At 34.0% G+C, this 15,628-nt stretch overlaps 4 protein-coding genes across 5 annotated transcripts; 3 read left to right on the plus strand and 1 right to left on the minus strand.

Moving 5' to 3' along the window:
- Nucleotides 1-96: 96 nt before the first annotated feature.
- Nucleotides 97-1,563, minus strand: LOC127254848 (protein translation factor SUI1 homolog). The gene is made up of 2 exons (XM_051280157.1): nucleotides 1,458-1,563; nucleotides 97-763 (listed from the first exon to the last, which is right to left on the minus strand). The coding sequence occupies exon 2, from the start codon at nucleotides 710-712 to the stop codon at nucleotides 374-376; it is 339 nt and encodes a 112-aa protein (XP_051136114.1). The 5' UTR covers nucleotides 713-763; nucleotides 1,458-1,563; the 3' UTR covers nucleotides 97-373.
- A 1,639-nt stretch (nucleotides 1,564-3,202) lies between these two features.
- On the plus strand, nucleotides 3,203-4,886 carry LOC127255011 (ATP synthase gamma chain, chloroplastic-like). Of its 2 annotated transcripts, XM_051280415.1 has the most exons (2): nucleotides 3,203-4,276; nucleotides 4,375-4,511. In XM_051280415.1, exons 1-2 carry the CDS (start codon nucleotides 3,440-3,442, stop codon nucleotides 4,450-4,452), a joined length of 915 nt encoding a protein of 304 aa, XP_051136372.1. In that variant the 5' UTR covers nucleotides 3,203-3,439; the 3' UTR covers nucleotides 4,453-4,511. The 2 variants fall into 2 exon arrangements, with proteins under 2 accessions (XP_051136372.1, XP_051136371.1); XM_051280414.1 differs by having other exon boundaries at nucleotides 3,204-4,886.
- Nucleotides 4,887-6,288: 1,402 nt separating this feature from the next.
- On the plus strand, nucleotides 6,289-8,247 carry LOC127254003 (CASP-like protein 2D1). Its single transcript, XM_051278843.1, has 3 exons — nucleotides 6,289-6,733; nucleotides 6,853-6,964; nucleotides 7,854-8,247. Exons 1-3 carry the CDS (start codon nucleotides 6,570-6,572, stop codon nucleotides 8,109-8,111), a joined length of 534 nt encoding a protein of 177 aa, XP_051134800.1. The 5' UTR covers nucleotides 6,289-6,569; the 3' UTR covers nucleotides 8,112-8,247.
- A 1,157-nt stretch (nucleotides 8,248-9,404) lies between these two features.
- On the plus strand, nucleotides 9,405-15,607 carry LOC127254905 (transcription initiation factor TFIID subunit 12b-like). The gene is made up of 8 exons (XM_051280252.1): nucleotides 9,405-9,677; nucleotides 10,294-11,508; nucleotides 12,141-12,266; nucleotides 12,813-13,304; nucleotides 13,472-13,546; nucleotides 13,836-13,914; nucleotides 14,271-14,341; nucleotides 14,826-15,607. Exons 2-8 carry the CDS (start codon nucleotides 10,423-10,425, stop codon nucleotides 14,919-14,921), a joined length of 2,025 nt encoding a protein of 674 aa, XP_051136209.1. The 5' UTR covers nucleotides 9,405-9,677; nucleotides 10,294-10,422; the 3' UTR covers nucleotides 14,922-15,607.
- Nucleotides 15,608-15,628: the final 21 nt, after the last annotated feature.

A 15,628-nucleotide genomic window follows, 5' to 3' on the forward strand; every position in this document is an offset into this window, starting at 1 on the left:
TATTACATTGATTTGATTCCTAGTATATATATATATTTAAAATAAAAGAATGATGTAATTCAACAAAATTACATTATGTAGCAACCTCGCTATCAATAAGTAAATTATGAAAATAATTATTATTACCAAACGACCATACACATTTGCAGTTTACTAAACACCCCATGGAATGGAATCATCAAAGGGTTGAGTGCAAACTCACACAGCATAAACATAGAAAGTAAAGTAACAATAATAACCAGACTCCCTTCTTAAAGTAAATAAAAAAGAGGATCATAAACTGATCACATGTATTATATTAGGCTTCTACTCCAGATGGATGATATAACATCAATATGTTAAAAGGCGAGGCAAGGCAGCAGCTATTTCGTACCTAGAAACCGTGAATCTTGATCTGATCCTTCTTCACGATCCCGGTGCTAATCAAGAACTGCGAGACATTCTTGCGCTGATCGCCTTGGAGCTGGATCACCTTCCCCAGTTCTTTGTCGTGGACAACGTTGCCGTTGCAGCAGAACTCTTTCTTGAGATCTTTCAGGATTTTTTCGTAGCTGAATTCCTTACGCAGTCCTTGGACAGTCGTCAGGCTTTTCTTCCCATTCCTTTGTTGTATGCGGATGTGCACATATTCCTTAGCCCCCGGGGCTCCAGAGTCCTTGGCCTCAGCAAAGGGATCGAAAGCAGTTGGAACTTGGACGTCTAGATCAACCATGAAACTTGATGGGTAGTGACTTCAATTAGGACGTTTCTGATGCTTGGAGAACTGCATGATTGCTTAGGTGATAAGTTCACGATTAAAATCTAAAACCAGAGTGATTCATAGCAACAAGAGGAAAGCAGGATCAAGATTAACAAGGCTTGATTTAGGCACGACTATCAGGATACAAAAACACCTAATTCTTTCTTCCAAACCCTAGAACATTCCAATCGGCATGATTGATTAATTGATAATCTATCATTAAAAGTTCTAGCCACGAAACCAGAAACAGAGTTGTTAGTAGCATCAAGAGGATAGCAGGATCGACATGATTTAGGCAGGATCAGCACTAATATGAATATGTACGTAGAAATTTGACAATTCTTCGACAGCACGAGATTTCAAGCAAGATCACAGAATAATGTTTAATCAAATACACAAACTCGATTCCCTTCTCAATCGAAAGAAAGGATCGGATACGATCTAATTCAGGATGGCAACATCCGATCCAATTCAGGATCGCAACATCCGATCCCTGGAACTAAAACTGCAGTGATCTATTTGGATAGCTAGCGACAAAAATTCATGCGAGGATCGATCAAATCCAATTTTCTCAATAGCATATATCATTCAAAATTTTCAAAAAAATCACGACAGAAATTACAATCAAACAACGAACAAACAGCAGATCATTCCGTAATTCACAGAAGAAAGTTCAACTATAACGAGAGAAATCTAACGTTTAATCAATAAGGCATACCTTGCGAATTAGATGGACTCTTGGAAGAACTCAAGATGAGAATAGACGCCAATGGAAGTCAAATTTATAGGAAAATTCTGGAAGGCGGTTGTCCACACAATTAACAAGTCACAGGAATAACGTCCAATACAGCTAATTTTAGGTGAATTTAAGACTTCCAATCTGAACCGTTCATTGGGGAATCGATGGACGGACACGATTGCAGGGTGGATAACTTATCCAATCGGGTGGCGTGGGTTCGACGCACTGGCCCGGGACAATGCTTTTGGACAGTAAGACAACAGCATATGTTCGGTGTGGGACCAGATTTTCGGGGAGATCTTAACACGTGTCTTCTTCTGATTGGAGAGTGAGTTTTGTGATGCCCAGGATGCGTGGCGGTACAGTACCATTAATGCAGGTCTTTGCTTTTGTCCTGAGACCATTAATGCTTTAACTAACGCAATTTGTGTCTAAATATATATGTTTAAATGAATAAAATAATAATAACAATGATAAAATTTTAGAGTTACAATTTTGTTTTTTAATTTAGACAATTTATAATATAATTTAAATAAAATAAATATCACTTAATAATTATATTGGTCAATGCAGGGTGTGTTTGTTGGAATTGAGTTTGTTCTCATAGTTAAGAGTATTGAATTTATGTTAAAAAGAATGTATTAATAATAAACATTACATAATATTACTAATGACAACAGATTATTATTAATATAATATAAATATAATAATTGATTAACAATGTATAATATAATTTTATACCGTACATACATCAATTGATTTTAAATGTATTTTTATATAATATATATTCTTATTATACACAACATATATTATTTTTAAATTCTACTGTATACCGATTTAAAAATAATTTATTTTTCCAAACCAGCACCTAATTATTTCCCAATATGTAACGATGAATTCTTATTTAATTTTGATAGTGTTCCTTTTGAAAAAAAAAAAAAGTTCAATATAGTTATTCAAAAATATAAAATCAAACAAATCCTTTATATTTTACTATTATCTTAATATATAATGAAATCATAATATTTAATTTTTAAAACAATTTTAGTGGTCAATTCTATAAATATTAAGGCTTTGTTTATATAATATATTTTTACTTATTTGACACTATTTATTTTTTAAAAAATCTCACATCAAATATATTTTTTTTCTTATAAAACATTAAATTAAATACTAATTTTTTATTTTTTTTCAAACTTTTAAAGTTTTAAGAACTTCCAAAAACCTCCGTGAACAAACCCTAAATAAAACATTAAGTTGCTAAATGTTGGCCTCATAATCTAGTTCTTTTTTTAGTTAGATTTTTTTCTTTATTCACAACAATTTTTTAATTCAAATATCAAATTTAACAATTAATTCTTATTTTTATATTATATCAATATTTAATTTTATAATTAAAATATATTATTATTATTTATATTATATTAACCATTGGTTTTGTTCACGCATTGTTTTTGAATAATTTTTTTTTTGGCATGGTAAAAATTATAGCAAAAATATAAAAATATATATTATTTTAGCTTTAATATCTAACTTTTAAATTTTTTATAATAAATATTTTTATTTTTTATTGTTTTATAAAATATTTTATTTATTAATTATTTTTAAATAATTATAATAAAAAAATAATGTTAAGAAAATAAAACAATTATTTTATTTAAAATTTTACTGTTAAAAACTTAAATTCAAATTTTAATCCCCACAGCTATACAGACTCGACAATTTTGTTTGGGCGGGGTCGGTTTTGGGTTCACCGACCTCCTCCTTTCAATAATCTCAATTCTCACCCACCCCACCCACCAAAGTTGCTTCATTTTCCTTACATCGGTAAAAGAATTCGCCGCCGCCGTTGCACGGTGGCTGAACTTCACCGGTGAAATCCCGACTGCAAATCTTTTCATCTTCTTGCTAATTCCATCTGATCTGAAATCCGAAGGAAAAACGGATTGAATTTGAATAGCATGTCCGCCTTCAATTTGTCGTCGGCGATAAACCCTAAACCCTATGGGAGCCATTTTAGCCCGATCTCCTTCCATTCGCAGCTCAATTCGTTTCCAAAACGCTTCGTTTCAACGTCGCATCGCTATTCCGATTCATCGAAACCCCGGTCGATTCGGAGCGGCCTTCGGGAGCTTCGCGAGAGGATCGAGACGGTGAAGAACACCCAGAAAGTCACGGAGGCGATGAAATTAGTCGCCGCCGCGAAGGTGCGGCGAGCTCAGGAGGCAGTTATCAATGGTCGCCCCTTCGCCGAAACCCTAGCCGAAGTATTGTACGACATCAACGAGCAGTGTCGACTGGAGGATGTAGAAATTCCGTTGACGGAGATCCGGCCGGTGAGACGAGTCGCGCTCGTAGTCATCGCCGGCGACAGAGGCCTCTGCGGCGGTTTCAACTCCGCTGTACTGAAGAAAGCAGAATCTCGAATTGCAGAGCTGAGGAATCTTCAACTACAGTGTGGAGTGATCAGCATTGGTAAAAAGGGGAATGCATATTTCCAGAGACGATCAGATTCAATCACCGTCGAAAGCTTCATCGAAGGGGAGAGTTTTCCGACGGCCAAAGAAGCTCAAGTCATCGCCGACGAGGTGTTTTCACTGTTCTTATCAGCTGAGGTCGACAAAGTCGAGCTTCTATACACAAAATTCGTATCTCTGATCAAATCTGAACCAGTAATTCAGACATTGCTGCCATTGGGGACAGTTTGTGATGTGAATGGAAGGAGCATTGATTATGGCGGCAACGAACTTTTCCGATTGACAACGAAGGAAGGGAAGCTGGCAGTCGAGAGAGATCGTGTAAGAACGCCGGAAGCTTCAAATTTCATAGCTAATTATGAGTTCGAGCAGGATCCTGCACAGATTCTCGATGCATTGATGCCATTATATTTAAACAGCCAGATTTTGAGGGCTTTGCAGGAATCGTACGCCAGCGAGCTTGCGGCGAGGATGAATGCAATGAGCAATGCGACTGATAACGCTGTGGAGCTGAACCGTTCGCTTTCGATTGCTTATAATCGCGAAAGGCAGGCGAAGATTACAGGTGAGTTATTAGAGATTGTTGCAGGGGCAGAGGCGCTTAGATAGATATGTTAGAACAGATCAGATAGATCATTTTGGTTATGGTTGGGGAGTCTTTTTCTTCACATTATTTGAAGGAATGGATTGTTTCGATGAGAATGAGAATGGAAGAATCGAGGGATTACATCAAAGGTAAGATTGAGTTTAGTTTGAATTTGAAGGCTAGAACTATATATTCGTGCAAACATGATCCTATATTATCCCTTAGATGGTTAGATTTCGTCTTGTTCTTGTTCATTGAAGCTATTGGCTTTGTGGATAGTTATTTCTTGTTGCTATCTTTCATGGATGCAATGAATTGATTGAATGGAGGGGGCTAATTTTTCAAGTTTTCAAAATAACATAATATCTAGGTACATAGTTTTCATGGTTTTCTTCTTTCACTTTGCTTGGAATTTAAAAAATGAAAAATCATACTCCATGTTCGAACAAGTCGACGGACAGAGGGCGGCTGAAGGCGACCTATGGTTTCGCCCTTGGTGGTGACGATATGATACGTAATCCTCCCGTAATATTTCACTTGCCAATTTCTTTTTTTCATATTTTTTATTGTTAAATTAAAAATATACTCTTTTTATGTCTCTTAAAATTGTACTAGTATTTACTTTTTATTTTTGTTTCTTTTAAAAATATTTTTATTTTCTTATTTAATAAATTATACTTCTTTCGTCCAAAAAGAAATATCTTATTGGAAGTGGACATGAGAATTAAGAAATAACAATATTTAATTGAAAGTGGATATAAAGTAGATGATAAAAGACTAAAATATTTTACTTTGCTTTTTGAATGATTTTAAAAAGTATGTTAGAATAATAATTAGGGATTGTTTGGAAAAGTACGAATAATTTTGTTATAAAGTGGGAATCACGATTACTAGATAAGAAACAAGACTATTATTTTGGGACGAACAAAAATGGACAAGACAACTCTATTGGGATAACTCTATTGAGACAAAACGAGTATTATTTTGTTTTAGATATTTTTCTTACTATACATAGTAAAAAAGTAACAAAATACTATATATCAAAATCTCATACATTGAAGTTCAGGAATGGGCCGGTGGTGGCCGGAGAAATGAATTTGTGAACGTGAAAATATGAGTTTAAACTGCCACTTATTTTGGTTTTACCTTATAAATAAAAGAAGTATTAATTACTCTCATAAAATATTATATATAAACTATTAAATAAAAATTGTTTTTTGTATTATAGGGTTTATGTAATGTGATCTGGTTTATCAAATTTAATTGGCGGACTATTAAATAAGAAAGGAGGAAAAAAGGTAGGAGTATAACAAAAGAATCCTGAGTGATATTAGGAAAAACAAGAATATATGACAGGTGTCATATATAGTGTTCGAATGCCATTGCCCCACCCACCATTATCATTCATTGTAATAATTGTAAATGAAAGAATGTGGAATATTGCACTAAGAGAATTGATCGATCATAGTAATAATTAGGGTTAAACGTGTATACCCCATTTGTGTTACATATATTTGCGTTACATCATTTACTTTCATAATCTATGTCAATATATTTTTAGTCAAATTACTAGTACAATGTGTGGTTTGGGATTTAATTTTAATTTTGTATTTGAACAATAATTTACATATAACATTTTCCTAATCTCTAGAAATAAAAACAAACCAATAAGTAATTTTCCTAATCTCTAGAAAGAGGTCTACAAACATTCCCAGATATAGCAAACAAACACGGCATAAATGTTCCTCACCAACCAATCCTCATGCTTCCATAATTGCATTCCCGAAAAAGCCATCTCCGCTCCACTCCATTGCTCTCCTATGCTTGCTCGCTTGCTTGCTTATCCACTCTCCCCACCCACTTTAATGGCGACCAACGCTTTTCTGCCTTAATCCGCCGCCCCCTTTTCGAGCCCCTGAAGCTTTTTTTTCATCCACCCGAACTTCAATTCCACCAAACTTCCTCAATCAATCTATAAATACTCACTTGTTTTCTCTTTTAACTTTATACGCCTGATTTGTGAACTCTATGGGGTTTCTTCGCGGCGATGTGTCCGGACTCAAACAATTGGATTTATTTCTGAGATTGTTTGTTGTTCCCTTCGTCGTTGCGACCATTTGGATCGGCGTCGAGGCGCGCCAAAATAACAGTGATTATGGCGAGCTGGGGATGGACAATCTCACAGGGATCAAGTAAGAAATGAAACGCTTCACGTTCATTATTTGGTTAATTTTTCCCTCTATGTTTGGAGCATTATTGTGCTTTTTAGTGAAATTAGGGTTTCAGATTTTCCCTATTTGTTGTGAAACAGGTACATGGTGTGTGTTAGTGCTGTATCTGGCGGATATGCCCTGTTTGGTGCTGTGTGTTTATGCCTAAGATGGTTGCTCACTAAAGCTTGGCTTTTCTTTGTTGCTGATCAGGTTTGATTTTGCCTCTAAAAATACGATATCATTTTGGAAATCTATAATCATGATGCGTTTGGATCGAAAAATTTTGAAATTTGTTTGTGGCGAGCTGATTATGCCCTGAGTTTGGATCAAAATTGAATGGAGTAAAAATGGGTATCTGTTGAATGGTTGAACTGCAAATTATGTTGAACATTGTGTTTGAATATCTTCTGTATTGAAGAGTTACCAGAATGGTAGAAATTAGAAAGATAAAAATTAAGTATAGATGTGATGTTTTTTTTTTTTTAAAAAAAAAAAGAAAAATTACTATTGATTAATAAGATGTGTACATCCAATTAAAGAAATTTGATACATTTTTTTGATTGATATTATAAAAAAAAACTGTATATACACATATTCACACTATAAATACTTTTTAACTCATAAAAAAGTCAATAGTCGACCCATGATATTATAAGCTTCTCTATATATACATCATAAAAAACACTTTAAACAATAAATTAAAAATACTAAACAGACACACTCATGGTATGAAAAGTGATTTGAAAACATGCATAAAAACAGAGCCTAAATCTCCTAAACACGAAATGCTAACAATGTTAAAAATATGTTGAACTGGGCGATGAGTATGTTAAGCAAAGAATGAGTCGATAGGAACCTTGTATTGCTAGATACATACATATTAATTTGGCTTGTATATACTAGATGCCTTTGTTTGTGCATCTTATTTTGGATTCTAAATAGTAACTTTTTGAGTTGGAATATTATATATGATATAAATAAATATTGATATTTTGAATATAATATAGAAAAATGAAATATATAAGTGTTTGATTCGAATTTTTTTTGGATAAATGGTTTCTTGCTTGTCGTTCTCTAACCGGTGACACGAATGGAGCAGATATTGGCGTACTTAATGGTGACCTCAGTGGCGGCACAGGGGGAGTTTCTCTACCTGGCCTACAATGGTGATCGGGAAGTCTCCTGGAGTGAGGCCTGCGGCTCATACAGCAAGTTGTGCACCCGATTGAGAATGGCTTTGGGCGTGCACGTCGTTGCCGCCGCTTGTTTCTTGGCATTGGCTGTAATATCAGGTTACAGGCTCTTTAGGAGGTTTGAGCCTCCTTATGTCCCTTCTACTACTTCTACTGGACAATAAAGGACTTAAGAAAAATTTCTAACCCTTCTTTTGGTCTCTTCCCTGCTTGCTTTCAGTTGGGATTTTAATGTATGGTAGCATTATTATCGAAATTACATATTGATTTAAATAAAATCTTTTTAGGCTTTTGTTTGTTTGTGAGTTTTGCACCTCGGATTCTATTGCTCATGATTTTGTTTTTTTTTTTTTAAATATATATTAAATTAATTTTATATTTAAAATATTATATTAATATTTATTTATATTGCAATCAAATAATTATTTTAATTCAAAATTTTGAATTTAATTTCAAAAACTCATAAATAAACACTCTTACATATATCATAATATGTTATATATACATACTCTATTCCTCTGAGGTATGCCCAAAATCTTTAGACACAGGAAATTGTATTTTAATGCTGGCTTTGTTCACATTGTATAGATGCTTTGTTCACATTGTTTTTCTGCTAAGTATGATTTTCGAGAAATATTATTAAAAAAATAATATATACAAGCATCTATACAATATAGAATATATATTTTATTTATTACAAAAAATTTAATAATTTTTAAAAAATATTATTATTTTTTATATTATCGATATAATTCTTATCCTAGTATAAAATTAAGTTTATTCAAAAATAAAAAATAAAATAGATAAAAATAATAATAAAAAAATAGTTTGATAAACAAAAATTGATAGCAAAACAAATTAATTAATATTTGTTAAAATCTGAATAATAAAATTGTAAATATATAAAGTTCTTTAGTGTACATAAATTGTTAATAAGTTTAACTTATAAAAATAAAAATAAAAATTTGACATAATTGTCCCATAATAAAGGAATATTTTTTCTATTAAAAATATTATTTTATATGTTTAACATAAAAAAACAATAAATTTATCTAAAAATATAAAATAAATATGGAAACAGAATGCACTGTATACATATATATATACTCTCATCTAAACTTATGAATGTCTTGAGTGGATAATAATAATAATAATTTTTTCTTTTTATAATAGAAGAGTATAAGAAAATATTTTTTTACTAAAAATAAAATTTTAAAAAAATATTTTTTATAATAATAAAAATAAATAAATAGGAGTATAAATTTAGACTAAACATAAGCCGCCGGCCCGCCGCCCCCAACAGGTATCCTCTTTTTTTCCTCTTCCGTTCACGTTGAACCGCTTAGAACCGAAATCAACGGTTCACGGTTCGAATAGCGCTGGGATCGAAACTGTAGAAAAATCGGTTTTTGTTTTGGTTTAATAGCTTTCGAAACCAATCGGCGTAGAGGGAAACAACGGCTATATATGTATATTTTGCCAATACGGAACCCTAATGATCGAATTCTCTATTTCTCTCCTTAGGATTCTTGAAAGATGATGCTTAAAGTTGGAATATACTAGGGTATTCTCTTCTCTGATCGTTCGCTATTCTACATGCAATTGCAATTGTCGATTAGCTTAAGTATTTTTTCAGTTGCAAGTTCGCTGAATTTTGCAAGACTAAGGCCTAAGGGTGTATAATGTTCGCAGTGGTGATTAAATTTGTTTTCAGCGCTTGATCACTTCTGGTAATTGGAATTTGAGTGTGTTTTTTGGAATTGTCTTTTCTTTGATTCGTTGTTTTCTTTCCTTTTTCTGCTTCCATTATCTACAATGTGCAATTGAATAATCTGTATTGCTTTCCGTTGTTTGGATTATTTATTAAGCTAATCGATTTCCTTTCCAAGATTAGGCATAGGAGGTCGAGGTTTTGTGGAAGTTCAGGTTATAGTTATATTATCAGCGGTTCAGCATTGGTTGTGCGGTTGTGCCTGTGTTTGGAAAGGATGAAATCGGTGATAGTTATATTTGTCCTGATTATAACTTGAATTAATGAAAGTTGCTTACTCTCTAAAATCTACCATTCTCAACGTTGATTATGTCATTTTGCTGGTTATAGAAAAAGCCTTGAACGCTGTATATATATATATATGTATATATATTGCATTATACAATTGTTTAGTTTTGAAATTTGATCCTTCTACATAGCATGTTGTAAAGAGGCAATGTGCTGACGTTCTGTGATTGATACTTTTATTCAATCTTTATATATATATTATCTATGTATACATGTACAAGTTTTTGGAGTCTTGCTTTTCTGTTCTTTATCAATTGTCATTGATATCCATTTTTATTTTGATGCAGCCTATTGTGGAGAAAGAAGTGATTTCCCAAATTTCACTTGAAATAAAAGTCAAGTTACTCTTCAATTTGGGTTCACACCCTGTAGAAGTTCTTTGGTAGAAAAACCAGAAGTGATGTAAAAATTGGAGAATGAATGCAATGCAGCAACAACAACATCAGCAACAAAATATTAACAACAGTATGAATAATGCTCCTGACAATCAGTTGCAACAGAAAATGAGGCAGATATATCAAGTGATGCAGAAGAGAGGGCACCCTGAACAGCAACAGCAACAAAATATTAACAACAGTATGAATAATGCTGCTGACAATCAGTTGCAGCAGAAAATGTGGCAGATACATCAAGTTATGCAGAAGAGAGGGCACCCTGAACAGCAACAGCAACAGCAACAGCAGCAGCAGCAACAAACTGGGCAGCAAATTCAACTTCAGCGACATATGGGGCAATTGAATCAACAACATCAAAGACTAGCACAAGAGAATCTACTTTTACAGAATCTGAGACCACAGAATCAACTGCAGCAGAAAATCTGGCAACATAATCAACAAGAACAGCAAATTCGGGAGACAAATCAACTGCAACCTCAACGAATGGTGCAGCCACATCAAACAGGGCAAGAGAATCGATTGCAACAGCCACAGACAGGGCATCAGAATCAGTCACAACAGCAGCAGTGGACAGGGCACCAGATTCAGTCGCCACAGCAGCAGACAGTGCAGCAGAGTCAGTTGCAACAGCAGAAAATGAAGCAGTACTATCAATGGCGATCACAGAAAATGAACCAGTACTATCAGAGTCAACTGTCACCTCAACAAATTGAGGAGCCACATCGAATAGGGCGACAGAATCAATTGCAACTGCAGCAGATGGGGCAGCAAGATGAATTGCAACAGCAGAATGGGCAACAGGATCAGTCACAACAGCAACAGCAGACAGTGCAGCAAAATCAATCGCAACAACAGCAGATGGGGCAGCAGAATCTGTTGCAATCGCATCAAATGGAGCAGCAAAATCAGTTGCATCTGCAGCAAATTGGGCAACAGGGTCAGTTATCACCTCAACAAACGGGGGAGCAGATTTGGTTGCAGCAGAAGCTAAGTTTGCTGCAGAGTGAACGGCTGGGTATAACAGAGTCCATGCTGATGGAGCATCTGCCAATGTCATCTGGTCAAGCAGCAGCTACTGCCTCCCCGCTTAATCAGCTTCTGACTTTGGTATGGAATACAATTATTAATTTTGTTATGGTTCTATGGAAAATATTGTTATTTTTTACATAGCATGGTGTTTTGGCCACTACATAGATTTCCTTGTCACATCAGAAAGTTGATCTTTGCATGAGATTATCATTGTCACGGGAAGATCGTCATTAACTTTTATGGTTTATAATGTTCTATATCCCATTGAAGAGATAGAGCTCCAAGGAGTAGTGATTGGTTTTATTAGGTGCAAGCGTATATGGCATAGATGTTTGCTTCATCATTACCTTCTCATCATGCATTTTTTGCTTTATCCTTCAGGTTGGCGAGAGCCAATTTTTTTCCCTATTAATCAACTTTGAACTTGGGTTTTTTATATCAACTCTTTCTTTGCCTAAGAATACCTTATATTTATTTGTATCATATACGTGTGTTCTTCTGAATAAAAGTTGTGCTGGGTACTGATGGTGTGGCAAATTGTTTATAATCATGCTAACTAGTAACTTGGTGTTTTTTATGCATATTTTCATTGTTATAATATGATATTTCATCAGTTTTTTAAAATAAATGAATAAAATTCCTTGCTGAATTAAGCATATAGTTTGTATTATTGCTCATGAAGTTTTGAATCGGTGCTATCTTGGTTGCAGTCACAACAGAGAGAAGGGTTTATGCAAGGCTCTCATGCTGGTCATTCTCCCAGACAGTCCTTGCCAGGAATGCAAGGAATGAGGTTCACAGGATCGCTACAACAAAATGCACTATCTGGTAGTCAGGTATGAGTTACTTTAACTTCTTGTCTATCTTTTGATTCATATATATAACTGAGCCTGTATGTTTATATATATATATATATATTGTTTTAAATATTGCAATTTTGGATGCGTCTATGCGTAGAGTTGTGGCCTGTAGAGTTGTGGCCTGGTTCCATTTCAGTATTACAATTCCAAAAGCATTATATTCCCAATGGATTACTCAGATAATATCTGGACTGAATTGTATCTCGTTAACATGACCACCTTATGCTTAAGGCAATATATTTATAAATATGCTAATTTCTCCGAACTAACTCATTAAACTAAAATGTTTGGATGATCGAAACAAATTTTGAAAAAACAATGTCCTAATATGTATGGGTGATTTCCCATTTCTACATCCAAACATCTTTTGGATCTTATAATAGCCTATCTCATATTCTACCGTATTAATATGCATATCCATCAATTTTATAGCCATTCCAAAATTTTTAAGACTTACTTTTGTTGCTTTACCTTTCCTGTTATGAGGATGAGCTAATGAGTGGTTTTATCATAAAACTACAGGTGCAGAATCTCACAAGGCCATCATATATGAATGCTCAAATTCCGGGGCCGGCACAAAATAAGCAATTGAGTATGATGCAGGATGCTATATCTCAACAACAGCAGTTAAAGCAGTTGCAATCTGCAAATTCTCTCAGTATTCAACAACGATTTCTTCTCCAGAAGCATATTGCTTCTTTACAGACGCCTTCAAATTCGATAGGACTGAATTCACAGCAGTTGTCCCAAATCGTGAAGCCACAAACGCAGTTGAGCCATCCCCAGGTACATCAACAGAAACAACAGCAGGAGCTACCACCCGATCAACTTCTCCAGCAGCAGCAGTCTCCGAGATTGGTGGCCCCAGGAGCTCAGAAGCCTTTGATTTTGAGTGGATCAGAGCCAGAGGCAATTGCATCTAGAAATACCACATCTGGTGGAAATTCAAGCCATGGGGAAAAGGAGAGCGATCAAATTCTTGGGAAGAGAAAGCTACAAGACTTGGTATCACAGGTTGTTCTTATTTATTCGTTTCTTTTTTTTCTATTTAATGTCATGAAGTCTAGAACTAGAAAACCCATTGAAACAAGACAATCATCTTTTCCATTTGGTCATTTTCTTTCGTGAGTATTTTTTCCTGATATCAGGATTTTTCTTTCTAAATCTTTTGTACATCACAGTTGGATGTGAATGCCAAGCTGGACCCCAAACTTGAAGACACCCTTTTGGATATTGCTGATCACTTCATTGATAAGGTGAGGGTCTCGATTAATGCAGCACCTTTTGGCTTTTGTGTGATAGTCGTTGATTTTCTTTCATGAATCATCTTGATCCTATTTTTGCTTCATTTTGTGCTTGTCTGAAAATTAGATTCTGTGTGGGTATCAGTTTTTTTCATCTTTAACTTAACACCTTCGATGTAAGCTACACTTCCCACAAAAGCATCTAATTCTCTTGAAATCACGTGTACGGTATTTTGTAAAGCTTGATGATTAAATGTTAATTTATTTTCCATTTTCCGATAATTTTGTGTATACAATGCAGGTTACTGAATTTGCCTGCGAAATGGCAAAGCATCGGAATTCTTCAACTCTGGTTGCAGAAGATGTGCTGCTGCATCTAGGTTTGTGCTATTTCTTTTAGGATAATTTTTCATATATCATAAAATTGCAATTTTGCTGCTAATCTTGAGCTGCTTCGGAGTTTAGTGATTTTAATTTAGAGGGTAATGTTATTCAGTGTTTTCATACAATTATTTGAGCACACCTAGTGAACTACAATTTGAAGGTCAACAACTATCACACCTCAAATGCAAGATCAGATAGTGATTTGTGTGTTTTGACATGTTAAAAATTATAAGCTATTCTACAGTAACGTTGCAAATTGAATAATATTAACATATATACAAACTCAAAACATTCCCAACTTTCATTCTCTCACATCTATTTGTCTTTATGCTGATTCAATGCATTTTTGCAGAGCGAAACTGGAATTTGACCATTCCTGGATATTCGAGTAAAGGAAAACAGCATAATCCCAATCCCAACCATGTAAGCCTCTCCTCTCTCTCTCTCTCTCTATATATATATATATTAGATCTTTAGACATTGTCTGCAAAAACCTGTATTTTATCATTTTTAGTTAGAATCAGAACTTGCAATTAAAATTAACAATGGTAGATGTAAGGTAGCAGCAGGCAATAATAATCAGAATATCTTAATTTTAAGCATTTAAAAAATGTGAATCCTGAGCTGGGTTTTCCACTTTATACAATATATATTAATGGGCATTAATAAATAAAAATAATAATCCTTCTATAATATCAAGAAGTTAGAAGTGAAGTGAGAATACAAGCATATTTCAGCTGTTCTTTTTCTTCCAGAATTACAGAATGCTCTTTGTTAGAGTTGGCAAACACTGCAGTGTAGAGAATAGTAAAAAATCTTTGAATCACTAAAAATGAAATATGCTCCTAAATTAGCTGCCTGAAATGTGAATTTATTGAGTTCTTGACTATCGATACATTGTTACCAGGAAGAAGAATCTGCAACGATGGAATCAAGACCATCTAAGAGAAGTAATTTGGGTAAGAAGATGGGTAGCAATTCAGTTGGTTTGAACCATGTGTAAGAAGCCCTTCTCCAAATTCAGAGCAGTTGGTTTCGCAAAATGCCGAGCCTGTGGCCAGGCCACAGATGCTGCAACAGACCAACAGAGTCCGATAGGTATTCTGTTTCTATGCAACTCGACATGCATATATACATATGTTTCTTTAGTAAAACTTTCAATAGTTTGGATTTGATAAAATAATATTTATAAAATGTTTTATAGTCGAGAAAGTTGGAGACTGTTTTGTATTTTAATTTAGATAACATATTTTAAAAATTGAATTGAATAGTATTTATTTGTGTCTACAACCAGACACATCCTCTTAACTCTTGATAACCCCTGGATTGTGATAATTTATTTTCAAGTAAGTTAAAAATAAATACAGCTCATATTTTTGCACTAAAATAAGAATTATTTCGTGCATTATTGAATTAAATAAAATTAGTAAAAAATATTTTGTAACAGGGTATACATTCCAATTATAGAATGCATAAGTAGAATGATTGAAAATCCCTTAATTGGTAGTTTAGGTTCACATAAAAAAGAAAAACGAGAGAAGAAGAACAGGAACAAAAACCCATCCACAGAAATGAAATTCTGAAAATTTCCCATCATTCATTCATCTCACAGAAATGAAATTCTAAAAATTAACAAACAAACAAATAATTTAGCATTTTGATTGGATTTATCGATTGATTTACCTTCGTCCTAACGATGTTTGCTGCTGA

The sequence above is a fragment of the Andrographis paniculata genome, unplaced genomic scaffold (assembly GCF_009805555.1).
Source record: "Andrographis paniculata isolate CXL003 unplaced genomic scaffold, ASM980555v1 Contig52END, whole genome shotgun sequence".
Taxonomy (NCBI): domain Eukaryota; kingdom Viridiplantae; phylum Streptophyta; class Magnoliopsida; order Lamiales; family Acanthaceae; genus Andrographis; species Andrographis paniculata.